The sequence below is a fragment of the Camelus bactrianus genome, chromosome 17, assembly GCF_048773025.1.
Source record: "Camelus bactrianus isolate YW-2024 breed Bactrian camel chromosome 17, ASM4877302v1, whole genome shotgun sequence".
Classification (NCBI taxonomy): domain Eukaryota; kingdom Metazoa; phylum Chordata; class Mammalia; order Artiodactyla; family Camelidae; genus Camelus; species Camelus bactrianus.
The window spans coordinates 40,515,299-40,540,266 of NC_133555.1; the positions used below are offsets into that span (position 1 = coordinate 40,515,299).

At 48.9% G+C, this 24,968-nt stretch overlaps 1 protein-coding gene across 2 annotated transcripts in view; it reads right to left on the bottom strand.

Moving 5' to 3' along the window:
- MYRIP (myosin VIIA and Rab interacting protein) overlaps positions 1-24,968 on the bottom strand; it is a 153,702-nt gene that overhangs the window by 36,581 nt on the left and 92,153 nt on the right. The window contains exons 1-7 of one of the 2 annotated variants that reach the window (XM_074345167.1): positions 19,652-19,955; positions 19,041-19,177; positions 13,544-13,624; positions 11,792-11,889; positions 11,486-11,566; positions 9,893-10,036; positions 2,633-2,780 (exon numbers count right to left, since the gene is read on the bottom strand). In XM_074345167.1, coding sequence (XP_074201268.1) covers positions 2,633-2,780; positions 9,893-10,036; positions 11,486-11,566; positions 11,792-11,881 — 463 coding nt within the window. In that variant the 5' untranslated portion in view covers positions 11,882-11,889; positions 13,544-13,624; positions 19,041-19,177; positions 19,652-19,955. Of the gene's footprint in view, positions 1-2,632; positions 2,781-9,892; positions 10,037-11,485; positions 11,567-11,791; positions 11,890-13,543; positions 13,625-19,040; positions 19,178-19,651; positions 19,956-24,968 lie in introns of those variants that run through there. The other variant, XM_074345166.1, reaches the window with a different exon arrangement.

Consider the following 24,968-nt stretch of genomic DNA (forward strand, 5'->3'; position numbering starts at 1 on the left):
ACTGGACTGGACAGCCCCCAGAAAAGCCAGCAGTTTTCTGCACAAGTGCTCTATAGTCTTTATTTCAAATCTTCATCCTGAGACATGCAAGGATTTTTGAGCTGAGTATGAAATGTGTGTGTGTGTGTGTTTGTGTGATGTTGTTGAACTAAGTTTTACATTTCTATGCATCGATAAATTACACGTGGGTGCCTTAGAGAAATTTATACACAAAATCATTTTGAAAACCAAAATCGGCAGGGGTGGGGAGGGGAGGGTATAGCTTAAGCAGTAGAGTGCATGCTTAGCATGCATGAGGTCCTTGGTTCAATCCCCGGGACCTCCTTTAAAAATAAATAAATAAATAAACCTAATTACCTCCCCCCACCAAAAAAAAATTTTAAAAATAAAAAAATGTAAACCAAAGCCCTTTACAAATTTATCTGGAATGCTCATAAGTCAGCATTGGAGAAATGGAGAGTCTTTTAGAAGTGCTTCTAAGACCCCCTGAATGTGCCAGTTTCTAAGTCTGAATTTTGAAGTGCTCTTTCTTTGTTTTTGTTATTTGTTTATTTTTATGGCGGGAGATCCCTACTATCAGGCAGTATAGCTGCAAACCCTGCAAACTGAAACCATGATGTTTGGGTTTGAGAACCACATTGGTTGTGGCGTCTTGGACAAGTCACTTACCCTCCCTGTCCTTCAAGGTTCTTATCTGCCACACAAGATAATGGCAATGCTTTGGAGGAACAGCAGTGCTACTGGAGGAATAAATAAAACAGTGTCCGCAAATGGATTCTGTAAACGTCAAAAATGGTAAAGTGATTTTTAAAAAGGCAGTTACTACTGTTTACTGAGGAGCTACATGTGATATTCTCATAAGCCCCGTGGAATCAGAGTCCCTTTTCGGTGGGGATATTCAGTTCCTGAAAACTGAGAGATAAAGAGAGAAAGAAAGAAAGAATATGAATGAATGGACGAATGATGAATGAACGAATGAATGGATATGGCTGTGTTTGGCAGCCAGGAGAAAGAAAAGCAGATCTAGAAGAGAAAAACGCACTTAAAAAAGCAAAAACATATACAGTAAGTAAAGAAAATGTCATGTGCTCACAGAATCTCTAGTTTCTACTGGCACGTACTAAAAAGTTAACAAGGAAATGATGTCTCTTGGAAAATCTGTAGAATGACTGTTAAAACATATTTAATGTTTTTCGATTCTTTGCACTGGAGTAATGATGGAATTTGTTTCTATAGCTGTTAGTTCAACCTTTTCCCTTACTGAGAAGAAATGATAGCACGACCTTTAAAAGGGTATTTCTAAAATGAATATTTTGCTGCAGATTTGTTGCTGTCGTCCAGGAACGGGGCCTAAGCTGACGGAGGACACGGGCAGAGAGTACCGTTAGTGGTTTCCTCTCGGGAGCACGAGGTGCCAGCTCCCACTGCCGGTACACACACCCGGGCGAGGAAGGGAGCCGACTGTGCGGGGGCAGGGCGAGCACCTTTCCTCGGACAGTCAGTCGCGGGGCCCAGGAGACTAGCTGGCCTGAGCATGGGGCTCCACAGCCCTCGGCGGTTACCCACGTGGCCCCAAGCACCTCACAGCCTTCGGATGTGTGACTTCGGGAAAGTGACTCCGCTAATTTGAGCCTCCTCATTATGAGGGATTGCCTGACTAGACAGCTTTATAAAGGACTGTGTGTTGCAGACGTTGAGGAGTTTCTGGAGAGGCGAGTTCACTGCCCTGCATAGAGACGGGATAGTCTAGGACCAGGAGAGGGAAGAGTGGGCAGCATACCATCCTCAGCTGTGGCAGGGACGCCAGCTGCCCAGCAAAGACCCTGCACCTGGCGCCTGTCATGGCCGAGTGATGCTACTGGGATGCATTTGCCTGGCTGGGACTATGTTTCCCAGGGCCCTCTGCGTCCAGGTGGGGCCACGTGACTAGCTCTTGCTCATGGAAGGGGAGTGAAAGCGATGAGTGCCGTTTCCCTGCTGAGGTGGTTCGGGAGCAGGTGCCCTGTCTTCCTCACTCTCTCTTCCTCCGCCTGCTGGCCGATGTGAATGACCCAGCAGAAGACTCAGAGGCCCTAGATAACTACAGAGCCACAAGGCAGAAGGAGCCTGGGGCCTCTGGAGGCCTCCCACGGCCAGGACACTGCACAGCACTGTTGTGTGATGAGAAATAAAACTACTGCATTAAGCCACCTAAATGTCTGGTTTACGTGTTAGAGCAGCCAGTGTTACCCTAAGTCATACGTCAGGTTTCAGAAAGGATACTCTGAAAAGTGACCAATGCTGGGACCCAAACCCCTCTGAAGGCTGACATGAATGCCTGCTAGGTTGCAGTGGGGGTCCTGGACTACATAAGACAGCTCCTCCTAGTCTGTGCACCACAGACAGCTGAAGTGGGGCTGGGCACACTGGCCCTGGAGCCCCACAGGTCTCAGCAGGAAAACTGCCCACGTGCACGTGGGAAACACGACCACATCACAGACTGTGTGCGGTGCAGGAGGCCTCGTGACCTGGCAGCGCAGCTGCCCCAAACAGGCACACCCCCAACTCAGCCCGATGGGAGGAAGGGCTGAGTGGCCACAGAACAGCGTCTGTGAAACCCACAGGCCACGCAGATGCCGCCCAGAGCGCTCACTTGTCTCGTCCAGCCTGTCCATGCTCTTCCAGCTGGGCAACGCCGCCTCCTCCCTCGGCTGCTGGTCCCTCGGTGGCCTGGCTGCAGCCTCCGGCGAAGAGGTCCTCAGGGCATCTTCTCTGCTGAGTGAGAACGCAGACTGGGACCGCTGTGGAAAGAAAAGAGAGGAAGGGGCGAACTGGTGACGCACGGCCACCAGGAGGGGTGCCTTCAGAGCCGGCCGGCGCCCCACGGCGTGGAGAAGACACGGCTGATGGCACTCCTCACCCAGCTCCTGCTTTTCCAGCCATCCTCCCAGCCACAGTTTCTTACGGCCAACTGTGCGTGAAGAAAATGACAGCATCGTCCCTTCAAAGACCTCCATGCCTGAGCGTTTCAGCAGCGAGAGGAGAAAGCACAGCATTAAATGCTACAACAGTCAGGTGTGCCGAGGCTGCTCAGTCCACACCTGAGGGCGACTGCAACATGTTCCCATTTAAAGAAAGGAAAGTAAACGCTAACCTAAGGACAAGTGGTAGAGATGAGATTTCAAAGGACCGACGGGATGCATGTTTGAACTGTATCATTTAATTGTTACAGGTGTTACAGGGAGAATTTGAAGCTCAAATGTTCTATATAGGGAATTTCATCAAACAGAAAGAAACCAATTTTCTCCTTTGTCGTTTAATGAAGGCATTCTCTTGCACTGGTGATTTGCTTTGCTCTTTTTATATCGATGAAACTGAGGAAGGAAAGGGTCAAGCCACGGAAAGTATCTTTGACTATAAAATGAAGCAAAGTACTGATCTGACTCAGGCCCCAAGCAGTCTGGCGCCACCTGCTGGCGGACCTCAACGCCACCAGCCCCACTGCCTTCTCTCCTGGGGAGAAATGGGCTCATCTTGGTGACTTTCTTCCTCTCCCACCACAGGTTCTTAGAGTGGGAGACAAAAGGGGAGCATCTCTGGGGGAGCTGTGGGCAGAGCCCTGGGATGGCTGAGGCTGGACTCAGGACTCAGCCATTCCTGGGCTCCAATTCCACAACAGCTTGGCTGAGTGACAATGTCTTGAGAGATGTGAAAACATTAGCTTGTCTTGTACACACACAGAGTAAATGTCTAATAAGTGGAAGCTCAAAAAAGGTGTTTGAGAATAAAAAAAGGAAAATAGTAAACACCAGCTCCAAGATGTTAAGTAACCTAAATGTCCATCGACAGATGACTGGATAGAGAAGCTGTGGTATATTTATACAATGGAATACTACTCAGCCATAAAAAAGAATAAAATAATGCCACTTGCAGCAACATGGATGGACCTGGAGATCATCATTCTAAATGAAGTAAGACAGAAAGAGAAAGAAAGATACCATATAATATCACTTATATGTGGAATCTAAAAAAAAAAAAAGGACACAAATGAACTTATTTACAAAACAGACTCACAGACATAGAAAACAAATTTATGGTTACAGGGGGAGGAGGGAAGGGATAAATTGGGAGTTTGAGATTTGCAGATACACACACTATATATAAAATAAACAAGGACCTACTTCATACCCAGGGAACTATATTCAATAGCTTGTAGTGACCTCTAATGAGAAAGAATATAAAAAGGAACGTGTATGTTTGTGTGTGTGTATATGAATCACTGCTGTACACCAGAAACTAACACAACATTGTACATCGACTACACTTCCATTAAATAAATAAACAAACAAACAAATAAATAAATTTAAAAATTAAAAAAGTATTTAGTTGAGAAATTGAACTTCATGACTAGGGTTTGGGGGGAAGACAACGCTCTCTGAATGTAGCCTTGCCCAAAGAATGGTTAATGGTCTGAGGAAAGACTCAGAGAGGCCGAGGATGGAGGCTCGGCTGAGGATGGAGGCTCAGCCTCCCCGTCACTGCGGGCCCACCCAGGGTCCAGCAGCCCTCACATGGAGGGCGTCCGGCACACTCTGTTGGAGAGGGTGGTGCAGCCAGTTCTGGTTCAGAAAGAGCCATAGGAAACCTCTTCTGCTTCCACCTATAAGACCTGGAGGCCAGTCTAGGAGAAAGATGGGTTTGCGGGACAAATACGGAACCCTTTAGCTGTGCACCAAGGGTGGCAACCTGCCTCCTATCCGGATGACATTAAGAGAGTAAGGTTAGTCTCCAGACCTGCTGTTCAACGCAGTGGTCATAGGTCAGCACAGCCTGGGGAGGAATGACTCTCCCCATTCTGTCAATTGGATGAGATGCCGTGTGCATTCAGTTCAAGCCAGCCACAGTCCTCCCCACGCTGGGCTGAGGGTCCTGGGCTTCGTCTGTGCTTCCCGGGCTGTATTACACTCTACTGCAAACATCTGGGTTTTTCGCCTGGTGTCTCCACCAGACTGCAAGCAGCTGAGGGCAGGTAATGGCTTGTTCACAGTGACATCCCCAACCCTGGCACGGTCACTGGTACAGAACTGGAAATCAATGAATGTTTACTGTGGACTGTGTGGGGTTTGGGGTGGGCTACAGGGTAGATTTTCAGAAGTGCCTGATTATTTTTTTTTTCTAACCTTGCTAGCATCTTGGATAAGACTGGGGAGCAATAGAAACAAAGAAGCCGTGGCCCGCTGTCACCCTCACTTACATTCCGGAGGGCAAGGTCCCACTTGGAGGAGACCAAGCTAACACACACACATCAAGTGGCTCCAGCTGGGCACCAGTTCTGTCATTCTGAGGGCTCCGTAAGCACTGATCCTGTCCCTAGTGACCTGAACAGCTCTGGCCCTTGACAACAACCAAGGTTTTCTTGGGGCTGGGTATTCAGGAAGCCATCTATGATTCTGCAAAATCCTTGACAGATAGATGACAGGCGGCTATTACAGAGCAGAGATCACGGCTGACAGTCTGTTGGCAAGTGAACTTATTCAGAATGAAGGAAAAAATCCTTCCATGGCAAACTCCCATGTATTCAGGGGGACATATCCTTGACACATCTCCCACCTTGAAGTGGCGAGAAGACCCCCTTCGGTGTCACCACATGACCTTTCTGTCTCTGCTTACAGACTTGTCGACTATTCCACAGACTGTGAGCTCCTTGAAGGCAGGGACAGTTTTTTGGGTGTGACCCTCGGTCCCATGTCAGTGACTGACTTTGCAGGATGTGAGACACAGGTCTGGCCGCAAGAAGCTGACGGCTCACTGCCAGGTGCGGGCAAACTGCCACCTCACCCGAGCATCTTCTATACCCTGGCTTTTATTTTTCTAACTTCAAGCTTGTCACCGTAAATCACTGAATACATGTTTAAAAGAGGGAGGAAATAATAGTTAATATTTCACTTAGCAGTGGCTCCAACGATGTTTGGTTTCTGTATGTGTGTGTCTGTCGGAGGTGGCTGGGGTCCATTTCTATAGGATAAAGTGCTCCCTCACTTACAAAAGCCAAGACCAAGAAATGAAAAGCTCTTCTCTGGTCTCAGCAGGGAAGATGGAATCTATGTTTGTCACGTAAGAGTTGAAGATGCCAGGCTTTTATAATCTATTTCAGGCAGGCCACTGTTTCACATTAGGGGAAAAAAAGCTACATCTTGACAATCACAAAAAAGCCCCCAAAAGCTGCCTCCAACACGTCTCAGGCACTGCTGGCCGGCTGTCTCCAGTCAGGGTGGAAAAGCCCCAGTTTTGGACCTAGACCTCGGTTTGCCTCAAATGCATTGCAATCAGCATATGGCCCAGGAGGTGGCGCCACCACAACGCTTTTACTTGCCAGTCGGTTCAACCTCTGTAGCTCTTGGGACCTTGATTAATTTATTTGCTTTATTACCCTGGCTGGCCTTCTGTACCCACTCTTTCACTCCCACTCACAGCTTCTGTTTTCCTTCCTCTCACCCACCCTAGGGTCCACATCTCTGCTGGGGGGCTGGCCTGGTGGGTGGAGTCCAGGGGTCCGGGAATGTTAGCCTGCCAGCAAAGCCTTGACAATTTCAAACAGGCCCTGCCTCTTAGCTCTTCAGGCATTAATAGGGAGTGTGCTGGGTCAGAGCCAGCTCTTCCTCTTGCTCTGAGCCCTCTCGGAAGGAACTTCAGCTATTCAAAGCCTCAGCGTCCTCACAGAAAGGGATCAGCGCCCCGCCTAGCACACAGAATGCACTCAGTAAATAATAGTCAAAACAGGAGCATTTATTAAGCTCCATCCCCTCACTCAGTCCAGCCGCGTGCGTGTGGGTAAGCTGCGGCAGCGCAGAGTAACTTGCCCAAGCACACAGCCGGTGGGGGCAGAGGCAGGGTCTGCCTGGCTGCAAGGGGATGCTCTTCCATGCCCTCTCAGTGACGACCCCGACAGCCTTTGCTGAAAGCCTGGGGACAGGGCACTCCTGGTGGACATGCTCCAACCCAGAAGGACTTGCCATCCAAACTGGCTGGTGCTGCAGGTTTAGGTGAAACCCACAGTGTGATCATCAGTTACCTTTGCTAACGCTTCCTTGGCAGCCGCGAGTCCCCGGTGTGGGCAGCAGTGCCCTGTTCTGCTGTATCTCTTGGGAGGATACGTTCTTGCTATGACTGCAATGAGAATCATCACCGCCAGGGCAGAGACTCCCTGAGGCCCCGATCACGGCTTCAAGATAATCTCTGCTCTACAGGAGCCCACGACATAAAACAGGGAGAAAATGTTTTCAGCATCGAGGCAAAGGGACAAATAACAGTGTCCAGATGAATAACACCTGGGACTTAGCTTCGCTGTGTATTTCTAGGGTCCAGTGGAGCCATTAAATTCAACCCAATCATTACAACGATAATGAAAAATCCTTTAGGTTTGTACTATGGTCATTTAAAGGAGAGAGCAAATGTGAGGGAGGAAAATGACAAAGACACAGAGAGAAAAGGCTGAGGAAAACAGACAGGAGACAGAGACAGGCAGAGACACACCCTGGTCGCCGGGCACAGCGTACGCCCAGCCCCTGCTGTGGTCATCACCGTTATCAACAGCATCACCACATTATTACAGAGATGATTTTTTATACACACGCGCCCAAAGAGACAGGCATTTGATGAATTATAACCCCTGCACTGGCGCCTTTTAGGATATTGCATCTTAAGTCTTTGGAAGCCTGACTACACTGACCCCTCCCTCTACTGGCAGAGAACCACACAATAAGGCAGGAAATTAAAAAGAGAACAATCACTGAACTTTCTTTCAGGAAAACAGACGAGAAATCCTGTCGGAACGGGGATGGATGGAGTCTGGGTTTGGCCATTAAGCCCGAGTAGGGAGGCCTGGGGTGTTCTGGGGGTTCTGCAGAGTGACTCCCTGAGCCAGAGCATTCGTGTCATCCGAGACCTGATACCGGAGGAAGCACTGCCAGGAGGCCACTGGCTGAGGGCCCTCCAGGGCCTGCAGGCCAGGTTGCGCCCCCTTGAGAGATCACAAAGAGACCCTCCTTAAGTCTGCGGCCTGCTGCGTCACCCACGAGCTCAGGGCCAATGGACAGACACCCAGGCTCCAGCCCAGACCCCGAGTCAGGGCCCCTGGAGTGGGGCTCGGGCTGCTGCTGTGGATGAGCGTCCACGGTGAGAACAGCTTGTGGAAAGACGGGAGAGCCAGGCACCAGGCACCCAGAGACCGAGGCTTGGGCTGCTGGGTCACACCCTGGAGCATTTCTGCTTTTATGCTCTGTTTCTCACTCTCTCTTCATCTCACCCCCGAGGCCAGTGCTGGGTAAGAAAGCTTTCACGGAGGACGAAAATAATCTCTCTCTTCACTGTCTCATCAAGTAGCCACCAGCCCCAGGTGGTGCTGAGGCCCTGAAACGTGGCCAGTGCGCTCTGCTAACAGATTGTAAGGTCCCAGAGGGCAGAGACAGACTTCTAGTTGCTTCTGTTCTCCTTGGTGCCACGCCAGTAAAAGAAGCTGACAGCATGTTGACAAGGGAAGGGTCTGCCGATTTTTAATGAAGTTAAATCTCTGATAAAGTCGTAGAGATACTCCTGGTCACCCCCACGCACCTGGCAGCTGGTGAGGACGCGGGGAGAGTTGACGCGGGTGACGCTGCCGCCCAGCACTCCCGGACGTGCGGGGCACCCGCTTTTCAACCTGCTCTTGCAGGGGCGAGTATCACTGATCCCCCAGGAGGAGCAAGGTAAACCCCGGGGTGCTGTTCCCATGTCTGCCGTTCCAGGGTTTTTTTCTTTAAAGTGTAGTTGATTTACAATACTGTGCTAGTTTCAGGTACGCAGTAAAGTGATTCAGCTATATATATACACGTATTTTTCAGATTATTCTCCGTTATAGGTTATTATAGGATATTGATAAATCTTTGCTGCTCATCTGTTTTATATATAGCTGTTTATATCTGTTAATCCCAAATTCTTAATTTGTCTCTCCCTCCCTTTCCCCTTTGGTAACCATAAGTTTGTTTTCTATGTCTGCGAGTCTGTTTTGTATATAGATTCATTTGTATCATTTTTCAGGTTCCACGTCTAAGTGATATCACATGGTATTTGTCTTTCAGTCAGTATGATCATCTCTAGGTCCCCCCGTGTTGCTGCAAGAGGCATGATTTCATGCTTTTCCACTCTGCCTCCCCAGCTTTAAACAGCACCCATGTATCACCCTGTCCCTGGTCCCACACAAGACCAGGGGCGCCTGCAGCCGACAGGACACCAGCCCTGCTGCCCCTGCTGCCCCTCCACGTGGAGGCCCGGCCCTTCTCCGGCTCCCTTCTGAGCACGCCCGTGTCCTCACACAGAGGACCTCACGGGCTTGGTGACTCGCTGCAGACACAGCAGGCCCAGACCCTGGGGTCACAGGAAGGACACTGTGCTTCGCGACTGGGGGTGACGAACAGAAAGGCCTGTCCATATCAGGACTTCCCACCCATGTCTGGATGTGACCGTTTTGGTGGCTCAGAGCCAATGACAATTCTCTCGCTGTCACTATTCAAGTTTCAGGAAAGCAAGCTATCAAGTTGTAAGGACACACACGGCTGTCAAAAAGCCATGTGTTTTCCCCTCCTGGGACTCAGTACAACTCTTTTCAGAATGAATTTTTCAAAAGCTGAATGATGTCGTTATTTTTACTAAATGAGTCTCTGCGCGGAAACCCACCTCCACGTTCTCGCACAGGCCCCCGCTCAACTCTCTCTCTCCACCTCTCCCCGCCCTTTAGGAACCCTGCGCTGTCTGGAGGACACGTGTCCACTCCAGATGTGAAGCGTGGCCCTCACTTCCATGGGGGAAAGCGGCTCTGACCTGCACACCAGGGCCCCAGGGGGGAGGGGGGGCGGGCTGGCGCCGCGTGGGGACTCACCCAGAGGCTGGGGGAAGCTCGGAGGCCTCCCGGGGCGGCGGTGGGCCCCTCGCCGGCCACCTTCACCCCGCAGCTCTGGGGCTGCGGCCACTCTGGCTCCTCGTCCACGTGCTGCTCACTTTTGTTCTTCTGCTTCCTTATGATCTGGGGAGGAGGCGGTGACAAAAGGGGGCAAGTGACGGGCGAGGCCTCCCGTGCTACGGGGGTAAACGGGACCACCTTTGGGAGTGTTTTCGCCACGTAAGAGCTCGGTTTCAGCAGAATACCAGCTGGTTTCAGCTCTGCCTTATGGTCAAACAGCACACGTAAAGCCACGAACATTCTACAGCACTTTACAGTTTGCAACCTTTTCTATTTATTAAATGCGTATCGCGTGCCAAGCTCCGTGCTTGGCATCAGATACGCTTTACCTCATTTAATTCTCAAAATAATTCCATGAGCTCCATCCTATAACTCTCGCTAGTTTTCACATGAGGAAACAGGCTCACAGAGGTTATCAGTTAAGGATGCCCCACTCATAAACAGTGGGGCTGCATCTCAAACCCAGAGTCTCTGGTTGGACATCCTGACTTTAGGAAGCCTCTGGAAGCCCTAAGGAGGGGCAGGTACCAAATGTCATCAGGAAAGGCTTCGGGTCTTGGAAACTGAGATCAGTCAGGTGGTCAATGATTTGATCAATCATGCCTACTTAAGGAAACCTCAGTTAAACATTCTGAAACCATGAGGCTGCCTTTCTGGCTGGCACATACTTTGGTGCGTTGGGGGAGGTGGGTACAGAGAGAGCTCTGCATGCCCCTCGCCACCCCCAGGCCTCGTTGCCCTGTGTGTCTCTCCATCTAGCCGTTCATTTGTATCCTTTCTGGTAAACGTAATTGTAATAGCCCTTTCCTGAGTCCTGTGAGTTATTCTAGCAAATTACCTAACCTGAGGGGGTGTCATGGGAATCCCTGAATTTGTGGTAGGCTGGACAGAAGCTCAGTAACCTGGGGAAACCTGAGACTTGCCACTGGCATCTGAAGTGGGGGCAGTCAAGTGAGGCTGAGCCCTTAAACTGGGGGGTCTGTGCCAATAACCCCGAGTGGTCAGTGTCAGAATTGAACTGAAAGATAGGACACTCATTTGGGGTCAGACAGTTGGCTGTGGAACACAGGAATAATCCTTGTTTAAAGCCACCGAATTCTTGGGTGGTTGGTTTCTCTGTGGTAATTAACTGGTACACCATGTGAGGTCGCTGGGGGCGTGGAGGGAGCAGGGGTGATGGCAGAGCTGCTCCAGCAAGAGACTATTTGAGAAGACAAGCACACACACACACACACACACAGCCTAGGACACAGGAAGCCAGTGAGCTTACTCAGTGCTGAGTTCCCGGCTCCTCACCCACCAGCTCAGTCCCTAAAGGCAACCACGTTCACAACGCTCAGCATGTGCGGGGCAAGGCAATCTTGTGCATTAGCCCCCAGAGACAAAAGGCGAAAAGGAGGAGGCACAGAACAAACAGTGCCCAAGACCACAGCGGTGGCTCCTCTGCTCCCCAGAGGCCCTGGTCTGGGCCGGGGCCGCATTCCAGCCATCAGGAAGCCAGGGCCCACCCACCTTCTGCAGGATGGTTGTGGCCAGCTCCTCAGTCAGCTCCTCCTTGTGGTCCCGCAGGTAACTGGCCTCGTTCTGCTTGTCCTGTGGAGGGAGGCAGGGGAATGGAGGGAGCTGTGGCTGGGGGGGGGGGGGGGGCTGTGATCTCTTTTTTGGGATCCTGGCCACCAGGGCAGGGGGAGGTCGGGCAAGGCTCTCGTCAAGGAAGGCTATCGTGACGTCGGTCTCCCGACAACTTTCTCCTGGTAGCTGGGACCCCACCCACACCTCCCCCTGGAAAGGAGTGGCCACAGGGAGGGGCGGGCATACCAGGCTGTCCCCGTAGGCTTCTGCTTTGCAAATTGCTTCCTCGATGGCCTCTTCAGCCACCCGGAGGGCAACAGCCAATGTGTCCATCATGCTATGTCCTAGACGGGAAATGGAACACAGACCACTTTCTGAAAGGCAAGGACAAGTCAAATGATTGTCCCACCTGAAGCTCTTCTGCTTCAATCTTTAGGGGCCCTGCGACACTTCCACAGGCAGGCTTGCCAGGGACACAAGCCGCTCCCCATCTCCTCTGCCTCAGTGCCTCCCGCCCGACAGTCGCATCCCTGCCCTGCGACCTGTGATTCTCTGAGAGCTGCTGCCTCTTTCCTCACGACTCCATTACCTCATGCCTCCTCCCTCTGGTCCCCTGCTTCATAACTGAGCTGTTTCCCAAGGACCCCAAGGGTTCTTCTTCTGGAAAACCTCTTCAGAGCCCCTCTCCCTTGTGCCTGCCTTGGCTGGATGTCCATCCGAGGTTCTGGGCCTGCTGCCTTCACAGCCAGAAAGGCTCCGCCCCTGACCCCTCCCACAGGTCACCTCAGAGAGCAAGGCGTGACCACCGTCACTGAGCACAGCTCCGCAGACGGAGCAGCTGAAAGACGTCTGGACAAAAGGACTCAAGAGAAGGAAGTAACGATTCTTCATCTACTTCCTCAGATACATTAGATGCACAAACTAAGGCATAATATGTATCACTGTGACGACAGAGGAAACTTGTGAATCTTCTAAGGGCTGTGCTTATGGTTTTAACAGAAATACATAATCCATGGAAGAATTTCCTAGGCTCTAAATCAATACCAACAACACGGGCCAATCTGGCCGAGCTTAACCACGTACAGGACCACAATTGATCCTTACAACAACCCATTGAGGGGCACCATTTTATACATGAGTGAACTGAAGCACAGAGAGGTCAAACAACCTGCCCGATGTCACACAGCGAGACAGTAACGAGAGCTGAGGTTCGAATTCAGGATTCTCTGTCTCTAAGTCCTATGTTTTAAACCACAAAAGTGAGATAAATACAAGCCAACATGCTTTAAAAAAGAATGCTATCTACGTAGAGAACTGAATCACTTTGCTGTGCACCTGAAACTAACATAACATTGTAAATCAACTATACTCCAATAAAAAAAATTGTTTTGAAATGCTGTCATGTATTTAGTGAACTTATTTTTTGCATACAGCAACAAATGGGAGGAAGTGCTCCCAAGTCAAAGGACTTCCACAGGTGACAAAATCCTTTTTGGAGCCAAGTACTTGAAAGAGTGCTGCTTCCTGGATTTTTGCTTCTTACTTGAAAGTGACAATTTTCATCATTTCTCTTGTTTCAACCCCAGGAGCCCAACTCCCGTCAGGGGCAAGAACAGAGGTCTGCAGGGCTGCTTGCCCACGTCTTCCTTCCCCGATTTCAGCCTGCCGTTTCCATTTATAATCTAGTCATGCATTATTTAACACGTGCAAATCTCCTGAAAGCAGCCTCAGATTCTTTGTAGAATGAGACAAGGTGTAAACATATCAACTCATTAATTAATCAACTCTTTAATTAAAAAACCCAATTCAAGCTTCTTAAGTTCCTAAAGGCACACATGTGGACAGAAACTGACGTTTGGCAAACATCATAAAATCTCCCAAACCAACCCAGCAAAAGTCAAAGCCATTTATTTCGCCAGGCAGCTGCAGAGGATGTCACAGGCCGGCTGTGACAGTCCTCCAACCTCCGATTAGATGTAAACTCTTAAACAACCTTACCTTCTGACTGCCTATAAAATGTTGAGTCACTGCCTGAAATACTTCCTTCATTCTCCAGGTTTGCCTCAAAAAAACTTCCTCCTAGAAGAGAGAGACAGAGAGATGGAGAAGATAAAAGATGATTCCAGGTCCTCAGTGAGCCCGAGGCACGGAGCCAGTGACCGGCAGACCCCCATGGCCCACTCTGGTTGTTAGCCTCGCACACGGGGGTAGGGAATCACTGGGCTCCACAACAATGCTACCCATTTTGACCAATCACATTTGTCTTCTCATGCTGACTCCTGGTGTAGCTCTGCTGCCACCCCCAGCCTCTGCCAGAGCCTTCTCAGAGATGCTCGATATGGAATCCAACATGGAAGAAACAGATTGAAGTCTGAGAGAGAGGAGGTCATTTCCTGGACCTGCACGTTATTAGCTGTCCAATCTTGATCGAGTTACTCAACCTGACACTTGACTTCCTTACTAGAAAAACTGTGATCATGAGAGCACTGTCCTCAGGATGGGCGATGAAACACTGCATGCTGGCCTTCAGCTGCTGCCCATGGCATCAAACAGCTGCCTTTAGTCAGTGAGTTAACTGTAACTAGCAGTTCACAGAAACAAACCCAGAGTGAGACAAGGTAATCCGTGGCATTTGACGTCTTAAGGCCCCACTGCCTCTTCTCTGTTCTTACCTTAGTTGAACACACACCCTAGTCTTAGTTCCAGGCTGGAAAGAGCAGTTGGCTAAGCTCTTTTTAAGTTGGGGATCTACCATCTGTGTTAACATATTAATTCACCAAATGAGATCTTTGATGATGTGGAGGTGTGGATGACGGCCCTTTCCTTTTTAAATCACTGCATTGTATCCACAGTGTCCAAGACACCACCGAGGCAACAGGGAACTCAAAAAAATTTGTTGAATTAGATGCTGGTGGAAAACACTGTTTGATAGAACCAAGAGAATAAATGTGCGTCTACGAGTCTTAGCTCAAAAGGGGGAAATGTCATTGATGCCAAGTCAAACTAAGCAGCAGTCCTTCGATACACAGAACACAGCCGGGCTTCCCTGGATGGGTGGGCACGGGGCTGCTGTGCGGGAGCCCCAGGGGAACTGCCGCAGGCACCTGCAGCGGGGTCAGCAGGCTGCCGCCTTCATGAAGCCGACCGTTAGTGTGCAGCCCGTCGTGGGGACTCAGTCTGACCATATACCATTCTGTGTTTGCGGTTTTTGACCAAGCTTTCAAAAGACCTCAAGTTCACTTATTCTGTGAATGTAAGGAAGTGACTTCGTCTTCCTGGGTCTCTGTTTCCTCACTTATAAAATAAGGCTTCAGGATAAGTCATCACCTCAGTTTCCAGGCTGTACATCTAAGTGCAAATATTTCACTCTGGCATGGCTGTATGTAGCATCCATTCATGCACCCAGCAACCATTCCATGGGAACCCAGAAGGTGCCCAGCCCTGGGCTGGGTGTTAGGGTGTAGGGGTGAGCAAAGCCAGAAATCCTCACTGCCTTGATAATCTTGATAGTCTAGTGGGTGAGAATTCACTAACCAAATATTTTACATAAATAAATATAAAATTACAGGTATGTTGAGCACTCTGATTGGGTGGCTCACAGGATGGGGAAAGTGTTCGGCAGGGAAGACTGACCTAGCCAGCGAGTGACCAGCCGAAGGGGTGTGGGGATGGGAGGAAGTCCAGGGCAGAGCCAGCAGCTTGCACAGGGACCGGCAGTGGGGAGAGCAGGGTGCATCTTAAGAGCTAAACCAGAGGCAGTGGGGCTGGGCTGCAGGGAGGAGAGGGAGCCTGGGGTGAGAGGACCTGAGGGCAGACCACGCAGGTCACGCGGCCACATCAGTGTTCCAATCTTTGTCCCAACAGCCACCTGAAGCCAGTAAAGCCTCCACAGGGGTGATCTGGTCAGGTGGGTGCTGGCTGCTGTGTGGAGGACAGCCCGGAGGAGTGACAGGGTGGGTGTTGAAGGAGGAAGCGGTGGGTGCGGCCTGCCCTCTGGAGTGTCCCCTGTGATGGAAAAGAGGTGGCAGGGCGGCAGCGGAGGAAAATGCGCAGTCCAGGAAGGGCTCAGGAAACGGGAGAGACGGGGCGTGTTTACAAATCAATAGGAAGGAACCAGCTGAGAGAGAGGCTGAACAGGCAAGAAGGAAGGGCTGAGTGACCTTGAGACCTTCGTGGAAGGTGACGGGGATCAGATGCAGAGGGGCACACGGTCTGTCCTGCGAAGGAGGCGGTGAGGCCGTCTGCAGAGACTGGGGAGTGTGAGGAGAGAGGAGACCGGAAAGCACCTTTGGGAGACTGAGCTGACCAAGACAAGCTCTGGTTTTGCACGACTATACATCTTCTCATAAAACAACTCTCCCTGCGTCCCTTTAAATTCATAAGTGGGAGCTTCTGTGCTGTTTAGGATGATGGGATTTTTTCCAAGGATGGAAAGCCACTGAACTGTTCTGGAAAGCACTGACAGAACAGCAGTCAGATCACTATCAAGTCAGATCTTTCAAGAGCTGGAGGAGCCTCCGATTTCGCATGACTCAGCACTTTTCAAAGAGCATGCCTGCCAGTCAAATCCTACGTGAAAGATGTCAGAGCTCTTTTCAAGAATCGTGTCAGAAACAGACACATAATATTCATAAATAAAAGCAGGGTTTATTTTTCCCATTGTATTGATTCAATACTAAATAAAAGCACATATTATTTGTCAAACTGTCTAGGGATTAAGTCTATTAATAAGGGTGACTTTTATCTTTTCATGTACTGCTTCTTTTTAGAAGAGCTGTTTAAAATGTCATGCTGAATCTCAGGTAAGCCACGTGAGCATTCATTACCATTTATAAAATATGTATATAAAAAATATATATTTTATAAATCTATTTCCGTATTGATCTGACTTCTCCACTGGAACCTGGCTCTGAAACGGCAGGGTCTTGCCCATCTTGTCCCCCTGCCAACTCTTCACCCAGGTGTTCAATAAACATTTGCTGAAGGAATGAAGAAATCTTGGATTTATCTGACAAAATGAAAGGGTCTCTTTTCAGGCCTCACCTGGTCACCTGATACAGGTTGCAGGAGGAGGGAGCCAGCTGGGGAGAGCCGGGGAGGGACGGTGGCAGTGCCCGGGGTACCTGTGGTGAGTGCCCTGTAACGACTCTGTGAACTCAATAAATCTTCAATGAGCTGTGTGTGTTTCTGGCAAACTACCCTGGTCCATGCAGTGGAGATAAAAGGAGTTTTCTACTGAGAGTCCTGAAGCGGAGCACATGCCATGCACACGGCAGACCACATTCTGACCATCAAAATCCTGACACGAAGTACCCTCAGACAGAGCTAAAGATGGAACCATCTTCTTCGACTTGTAGTGAAGTTCTCACTGAGGATCCCAGTCTTGGTTGCGTCCTAAGATAACCTGGAGAGCTTTAAAAGATATCTGTACCAGGCCCACCTCCAGAGACTCGGAAGTAAGTGACAGGGGGTGGAAGATGATCTCTGCACTGTGAGTTGTTTCAAAGCTCCGGAGGTGAGTCTAACGTGGAGTCAGGACTGAGGACAGCAGATGACACCCATACTTGCTGGGTGGGAGGCAGAAGCCACCGCTGATGACTCCCCAGTCACCTAACACAACCAGGGGGCTACGTAAGCACCGGGAGGCTTCTCCACACTTGAGGTGTAACTCAGTTTTCGAGGGGGCATGTAGAATAAATCTTGTTGCACGATGTCGGCTTTACAGGTTTGCGTACTGTCATACCTACCTAGTTACAAGTTAGGCGTACCTAACCTGTCTCTTGCCTGCTCGTCTTCATGTTGGTCAAAAGGAAATTTTAGTTTAAATGGAAACAGGAATCATATTAGAGCAACTGGTTCCAGTGCTTCTAGGCAGTGTCTTGGGACCCACAAAATGCTTTCCAGATTGAAATGTGCAATAATGAGGACCTGAGAGGCGCCAGCCTTTAGGCCATGCTTTGGGAGCACAGAGATAAAGCAGCCACGGCCCCCGGCTGGTCCAGCAGGAGAGCAGCTTTGTAAACCATCACCTGAATGCAACGTGGTAAGCGCTGTGTCTAAAACCCAGAAGAAAGATGTGGTGAATCACAGACGGCCCGGGACCTAACTCTGCTGCAGTTGTGGCCAAGTCATTCCCAGCACACGAGTCTCCTTTGGAAATAACACCTGGAAATTCCAAAGCCTCTTGCTGGCCCCCCTGGCATGCATGTCCCCCAGCTCCACCTGTGGGGCCCGAGGGAGGAACAGGAAGAGGCCGGACTTGTGCTCTGTTTACAGGATTCTCCAATCGTGTCTGCTTCCCACCCCCATTCTGCACGAAGCAGTGGAGACCACCTATGAGATCTGAGTGTGGTGACATGTAAAGCAGATGTGAGGGTGACCCAGAGAGGAAAGAAAGGATGGGGTGCCACTGAGTGGACCAGTTCCATTCTGGAACTTTCTTGAGATCTCTCTTTGGGTTGAAAACCTATGGTGACCAGGATTACTTTTAAGCTTTCTTTCTTTTTGGCCTTCGTTCCTAGAGAAACATTTTTAGAAAAATCAGCAAAGAGAAGATAGAAATAGTATGTGGAAACCTTGAGGCCCCTGCTCTCTTAACTACAGGCTCCCTGAGTGGTTTGAAAGACAGAGATTCTAACGACCACCACCAAAGGCCCTAACGATCCTCTGTGTTTAACGTTTCCATCTTATTTCCCCCTTGTCTCAGTGGCTGGCGTGTTTTTAGAGAAGGCCCAACCGAAGACTTGATGGTGAATCCAACAATGAAAAAATAATGACAGTAAAAAAGCGCCCAATGGGATGGCTGAGATTTTTCCCCCTCCTTTTTGTGTCAGCAAAGTGATGAAAAAAATGCCTCTAGGCAGGAAAAAAAAAACCAGCCTCTTTCGGGAGGTCATGCTGTTCATATCCTGACAACAATTTCTTTCTTACTGCGGGTCTAATAGAAATAAAGAATATAATTTCTCATTCTAAATACACTGGTTGTCTTAAAAGCACAGGCAGAATTCATCCTTCATGCTTCCCAGGTGGACGCGGGTACTTTCCCCTCTCTCCCATTACATCAAACTCTGGGCCTGGTATGAACAGAATTTGGGAGCAGGCAGGAAGGTGCGGCTGGGGGCGCCTGTCTTCCGAGTGCAGACCTAGTCTACACAACCAAAGATGATTTTCCAATGTTTTAACCATTAGGGAAAGATGATTACAAATCTTTACTTTCTCGGGATTTGGAATTGAAATGCCTACAATATACCAGAGCACTCTGGTCCTCCCAGCTCCTAACAGACCCAGCCCAGCGGAGATGCTGGAACTAAAAGACTCAAAACTTCACAGAATCTTCGGTAGGTGGTCTTCTATTTCTGCTCCTCATTAGACCCAGATATTTAGGCAACTATTTCTGTCCTGGGTGAGTGTGCCGCAGTGCACAGGGCCTCCCAGCCAGGACTTCTCCTATCCCGCCAGCCCCCAAGGACTCGCAGGTGGCCGGCGGCTGGTGTACCTTGGACGTCGAAGCACACTCCGCTCTCCAGCCGGTGCTTCCTGTACAGGTTCTTCAGGACCTTGGCACTGCCAAAGCGTTTGAAGCGGCTCTTCACGTTACTGTAGAACCATTCCAGAGACTGGGTCCGGAGAACCCTGAGGACGGCACAGAATTAGACAACGCAAAATGAGAATTAGGAAGCAGACTGATGACGTGGAGGCTTGCAAAAGTTGCCACAATACTTTGCAGCTCCTTCCATCAAGATGTGGAGTTTATTTCTCTACTCCCTGAATCTGGGCTGGCCTTGTGACTTATGCCCTCGTGACCATGGAGACCGGTGGAAGTGATGCTGTGTGAGTCCTGAGCCTGGCAGCATCCTCTCTTCCTGCTCATGGAAGTCCTGCAACCCATCACCACGTGAACAAGCTCAAGTTAGCCTCTGGGACGATGAGAGACACTTGGCCCCATCACCCGTCTTGCCCCAGCCAATTGGCAGCCAGCCAGCCCGGAGATAGGTGAGTGAGGCCACCGACTGCCAGTTGCCTGGAGATGCAGCAGTGACCTCGGTAAGACCAGCAGAAGAAGCGGGTACCCGAGTTCATCCCAAGAGCAAGCTGATAAACACTCACCATTTGACGCCACCAGCTGACACATCTGTTTAATAGCAAGCTTTGTATTTGACACTCTTACTGCATTAACGAACTCTCTAATTCGGCTTGGGGAAAACGAAAAGCACAAGTGAGGCTCTGTGGCAAAAAGTACGGTGGGGAAGCAGTTTCCTGGTGAGAGCTGTAACACCCGGTACAAAATGCTGACACGATTCTTCTCTTTTCCGCCTGGCAAGGACATATTTCTAGATCCCTCCCATTTTAGGAATAGCTTTTGTTGTTATTTTTCTTATGAATGTAAAAATGCGTACTCATTTAAACAGTCTGGAAAAGCAAAAATGAATAGAAATGCTTCTAATTCAATGCTCTTCCTCCCCAGATGCCAGTGCAATGTGGGGAGACAGCCCAGGGGAAGGAAATCTCTAGAAACGAAGAATGGAGGGGAGGGGGGAGTCAGAGATTTTGACAGATTTCTGGAAAACTGAGAGTGAGTGATAGGATCAAGGTGACAGAGAAAGCTGTCCTCCAAATCAGACAGAAGAGCTGGGACTTACAGGCCAAGAGGTCCCCTTCGGAGCTGGCTGGTGCAGAGAGGCCTGCATTATGAGAGAGTGCTCACAGAACTCACAAAGTTTAATAGCTTTGTTATCACATCAACACCACTGAGGCCACTGGGCCCCCATCCTTATCCCAAACAAATGGACAGTGGGTCCAAGGATGCTTTGTTCTGGGTCAGAAATAGAAAGCAGCTCTCTGATAAAACTGAACAATCCGCTAGAGGAGGCTGAGGGCTTCAGTACAGGGGTTACCACCTGGCAGCGAAGCCCTTTTTGTTTGGCATTGGGGGAGCCCCCAGTGCCTGCCTCACCAGATCCTATCCGTGGACCCCAAAGCCAAGCCTGCCAGTTGCCCAACTAACAAACGTGGAGCTCTCTGCACCAAAGTCACCCCCTTGGGAGGCCTTCCCCGACCACCATAAAAACACCCAAAAAACTCCCCGCCCACCACGACGCCAACACATCTCCTATGTTCTTCGTCTCATTTTCCCTCCCCGCATTTCTACACAGTGCTTCTCTGTACCAGATGCTGAATTTTATGGAATCCATTATTTATAAGATAACCAATACATTAGTATATCAATTAACAATTAATTATTAAACTGTTTATTATCTATTTCCTGTTTCCAGTGGAACATAAGCTCACGGAAGATAGGTCTTTTTCCCACTCCTGTATCCCAGGTGCCTAGGGCTGCAGTGCACGTAGGAGACACTCAATAAAGTCCGGTAAGGGATGGGGGGACACAGGCTTAGACCTGTTTTTTTCCACTTAATATTCCTGATTGACTCTAACGTTGACTAGTCCTCCCTCACAGCGTTTTCAGTAGCCCCAGAGCTCTCCATAGCACGAACACAGCCTGCTTTATGTCACTGGTCTCTTGTCTCTGGACACTGACTGCGTCCATTTCCTTTGCTGCCAAGGACAACAACTGTGTGATGCCTGTGCTGGCAGCTAAATGCCATGGATCCTACAGGCAGAATCGCGGGGTTCAAAGACGTTAGTCTTTCGGAAAGCTTGTACCAGTGTCACTCCTCACCCGCAGTGTGAGAGTTTAAAGCCCTCAGAGGGGCCTCCCGCGGGGAAGGAACCCCTGACGGAGTGAGTGGCCCGTCGCTCCTCATAGCAAAGCCCACGTCTGGCCCCCCGAGTGCAGCAACGGAAGGAGCCAGAAGGGCGGGAGGCAAACATCACCTCCTCCGCTCCAGTCTGGTGGCCAAGATAGCAGTTAGAGGCTTGTCTTCATGGAGGGAGAGAGACAGCTATAGAACAGTATACCAAATGTAGCGTCCTTTTATATAAAACTGTGCTGTTGTCACCGGTATCATTACCATTAATAGAAATGAATACAGCTGTTTATTTGCGTGCTTGCTGTCTTAGGCACTGTGCCAAAAGCTTATTATTTAATTCTTACATTGAGTAAGAGCATGGGGGCTGGGAAGGTTGGGATTGGCTCTGATTTACGAGAATTCATTTTTTAAAGTTTTTTTTGGGGGGACGGGTAGGTAATAAGGTTTACTTACTTATTTTTGGAGGAGGCACTGGGGATTGAACCCAGGACCTCATGCATGCTATGCATGTGCTCTACCACTGAGCTACACCCTCCCCCTGATTTATGAGAATTCTTGATATGCTGTGTAAATGGGCACTTTGTTGTTATATACATGCTTGTTCATTTTTGGTAGACTGCAAATGTCTCCCGCCTTTATCTTATCACTTGTCTTGTGACCTTACTTTTGGTATGTTTTGTCTTGCAGAAAATTTTAAATTTTATGTGGTCAAAATGGTTACCATTTCTTTTTCCTTTAAGTTTTATGGGCTTCATATATTTCCCAGAAAGACTGCTTCCACAAGAGGATTATAATAGTAAATTCTCCCACGGATTCTTCTAATACTTTCGTATTTTTACTTTTAACATTTCGATCCCTGAACCATCTGGAATTTATTTTGATGTAAATTGGGATTTAACTTTTATTTTTTTCCAAAAGGGTAACCAGTTGTCCCAGCATTATTTATTGAATAACCACCCCAGATGGCCCTGAAATGACACTTACATCATCTACTAAATCTCCCCATGGATCTGGGGGTCTGTTTCCAGGCTTTCTTTTCTTTCCTGTTGTTCTAAAGGTCCACTCGGGGGGAGGATGTAGCTCAGTGGTAGAGTGTGTGCCTGGCATGCATGAGGTCCTGGGTTCAGTTCCCAGCACCTCCATTAAAAATTTGAAAATTAAAATAAATAAATAAACCTAATTCCCCTCCCCGAAAGAAGTCATAAAAAAATAAATAATAAAGGTCCATTCATATAGCAGGACCAAGCTCTTTTCATGATTGTAGTTTTATAATAGATTTCAATATCTGGTAGGGCTTCTAACCCTTGATTTCAGAGGGAAAAGCCTGTTCTCAGGTTTGTACAGCAGACGTAAAATCGGCCACGTGGATTACGAGGCCACCTGTTCAGAAACAGAAAGGGCAACTGGTGGCCACTCAGCACCTCGTGACACTCAGCCCGGCTCACATTTCTAACATTCATTTTACTGGACAGAAGGTCCTCCCAGAGGCACAAAAACTTGGGCTGAAGAGGGCAGTAAACAAAAGATCTGAGGATTTAGTCTTAGCTTTAGAGAAATCTCTTTCCATCCTTTCCTGGAGATGGACAGTTATGTTGTGGCTGCTGTGTGAACGCCCAAGCTTAACCAATGAAATCTCCAAGAACGCATGTCTCATCAGTTGCTGTTCCAAAAGTCTGTGTGTATGCTTAGCCTGGAATAAGTCAATGTCCTTAAATTCAGATGCGACTTTCCCACTCGCTGCAGGAATAAACTAAGGGGTCCAGGCACAGATTCAGAGACGGCATGTGTGCAGGGGAGGCAGCCACGCCTGTAACACACTCATCACGTCAGGTTTCTCTTTTCCCAGCAGAAGAACAGAACTCAACCTGTTTCTGTAAAGCAGTCAATAAAAAGAGAAGAAATGCTTTTTTCCCCCATATTTTTGGGACCAAAAGTTCAAAACATCCTTTAAAATTCATTCCTTAACGTTTGCACAGCTATTCATACACAAAATGCTGAAAACTTATGCACAAATTAAGACAAAAATGACTCACTTCTGCTAGAAGACACCAAGGACAATGACCAGGCAGCCTATAACGAATGGATCACAGTAAATAATCAGTAATAGTAAGCCATGAAAAGGGAAGTCAGTATCGCTTAGTTATGAAAATTACCAGAAACAGTGGTTTTCTTTCTGCCAAATTCTTCTACCCAGACTTAGTTCAAGTATTTTGAAAGAGAATTAAATGCCAGGACCCAGGTAACGGAGGCCCCAAATCTTCACTCCGTGTTCTCATGGCCACAGAAGCCCAAAGACAGAGGATGAACCAGGAATCCTTCTTAGGAAGACACAGCATTCCTGGCAGAGAGCTGTCAGGAGTGAAGGAACAGACCCATCGCCTGTTTCCTTTACCAGCTCCAGAAGGGAGGTGACAGAGAGCTATGAAATCTCAGACAAACAAGTAGAGAAAACTCATCCACACGTGTGCGACGGGGAGGGAGAGGGACCAAAGCTCATTTCAAGCTGCCCAATTTAATTAAACTTGGTGGAGGAAATGTCACGTGAATTCTTACTTTGTTTTTCTTTTCTTGCTTTGCAAATTCAAGATCCTGCATTATAGAAAAACCCAAGACATGGTTTTGTCTTGTGATTTCTCATCATTCTGACAACCCGGTTTGCTTGGCTGAATGTTCTCAACACAAGCATGCCTCCCACAGCAGCGAGAGACTGGACGGGGGAGAAGGGAGGAAGGAATGGAAGAGAAATCTTCGGGTCTCTTCTGTCAGGCAAGTGGGCACACTTCCTCCCTGTGGTGCACAAGAGCAGATGTTTCGGCTCTTTCACGTGGACTGTACGTGTAAACAGAGCCACAGTGTGATGGACTGGACAAGACTGTCTGCCAGCTGAGCCCACAGCAAGTGATTTTGCTTCTAGGGGCCTCGGTGCCCTCATTAGTGCAATGGGCACCATCCCCATCCCTTACCCTGTTGAAAGAATCAAGGAGATCATGCTTGCAGTGGACCAAACCACGATACTTTGCATATTTACTAGCTCAAATACTAGTAGCATTTCACTGCAGAGCATTATTACTAATACGCTAAGCAAGCACAGACGTTTTTCTCAGACTACACTAACTCCAAAGGCGCAATCACAGAACATTTATTTGCAACCCCAGGCACTTGCTTAAAATGTACCCCCTGCAACGTTCCTCCTGTTCTGCTCTGAGTCCCCCTCCCTTCTACGTAGGCAGGGCAAATTCAGGCAGTTAGCAGGAAAGCAAGTTCTACTAAGAAGAGCTGCCTAACCACCCAGAAGAGCTGGTGATTCCAAATGCCAGTTCTAAACTGGGCTAATCTCTCCTCTGTCCAAAACCAATGTAGATTTTTCAGATGAGATTTCATTCCACCGCTGAGAAAACATGAGGTCTTGACTTGAAATTCCTGCTCAAATAGACACACACACACACACACACACAGAGGAAGGCAGCAGAACATTTGATAGGAAAGAACTGGGGAAGCTTCTCTCTACAGGATCTAGGAAGGATTTTGAAGGATGTGCTTATCCCTGTATTGCGAAATGGCAAGCAGAACATTCTGCAAGTCATCACAACAGCACCCATCTGTGTGTCAGTAAATACGCACGCTTCAGAATATTCATGAGGACCCAGGGCCCTCTGCTTACAGTGCACCACTGTTTATGAAGCACCTACTTAGAAAAAAAGCCTATGGATAAA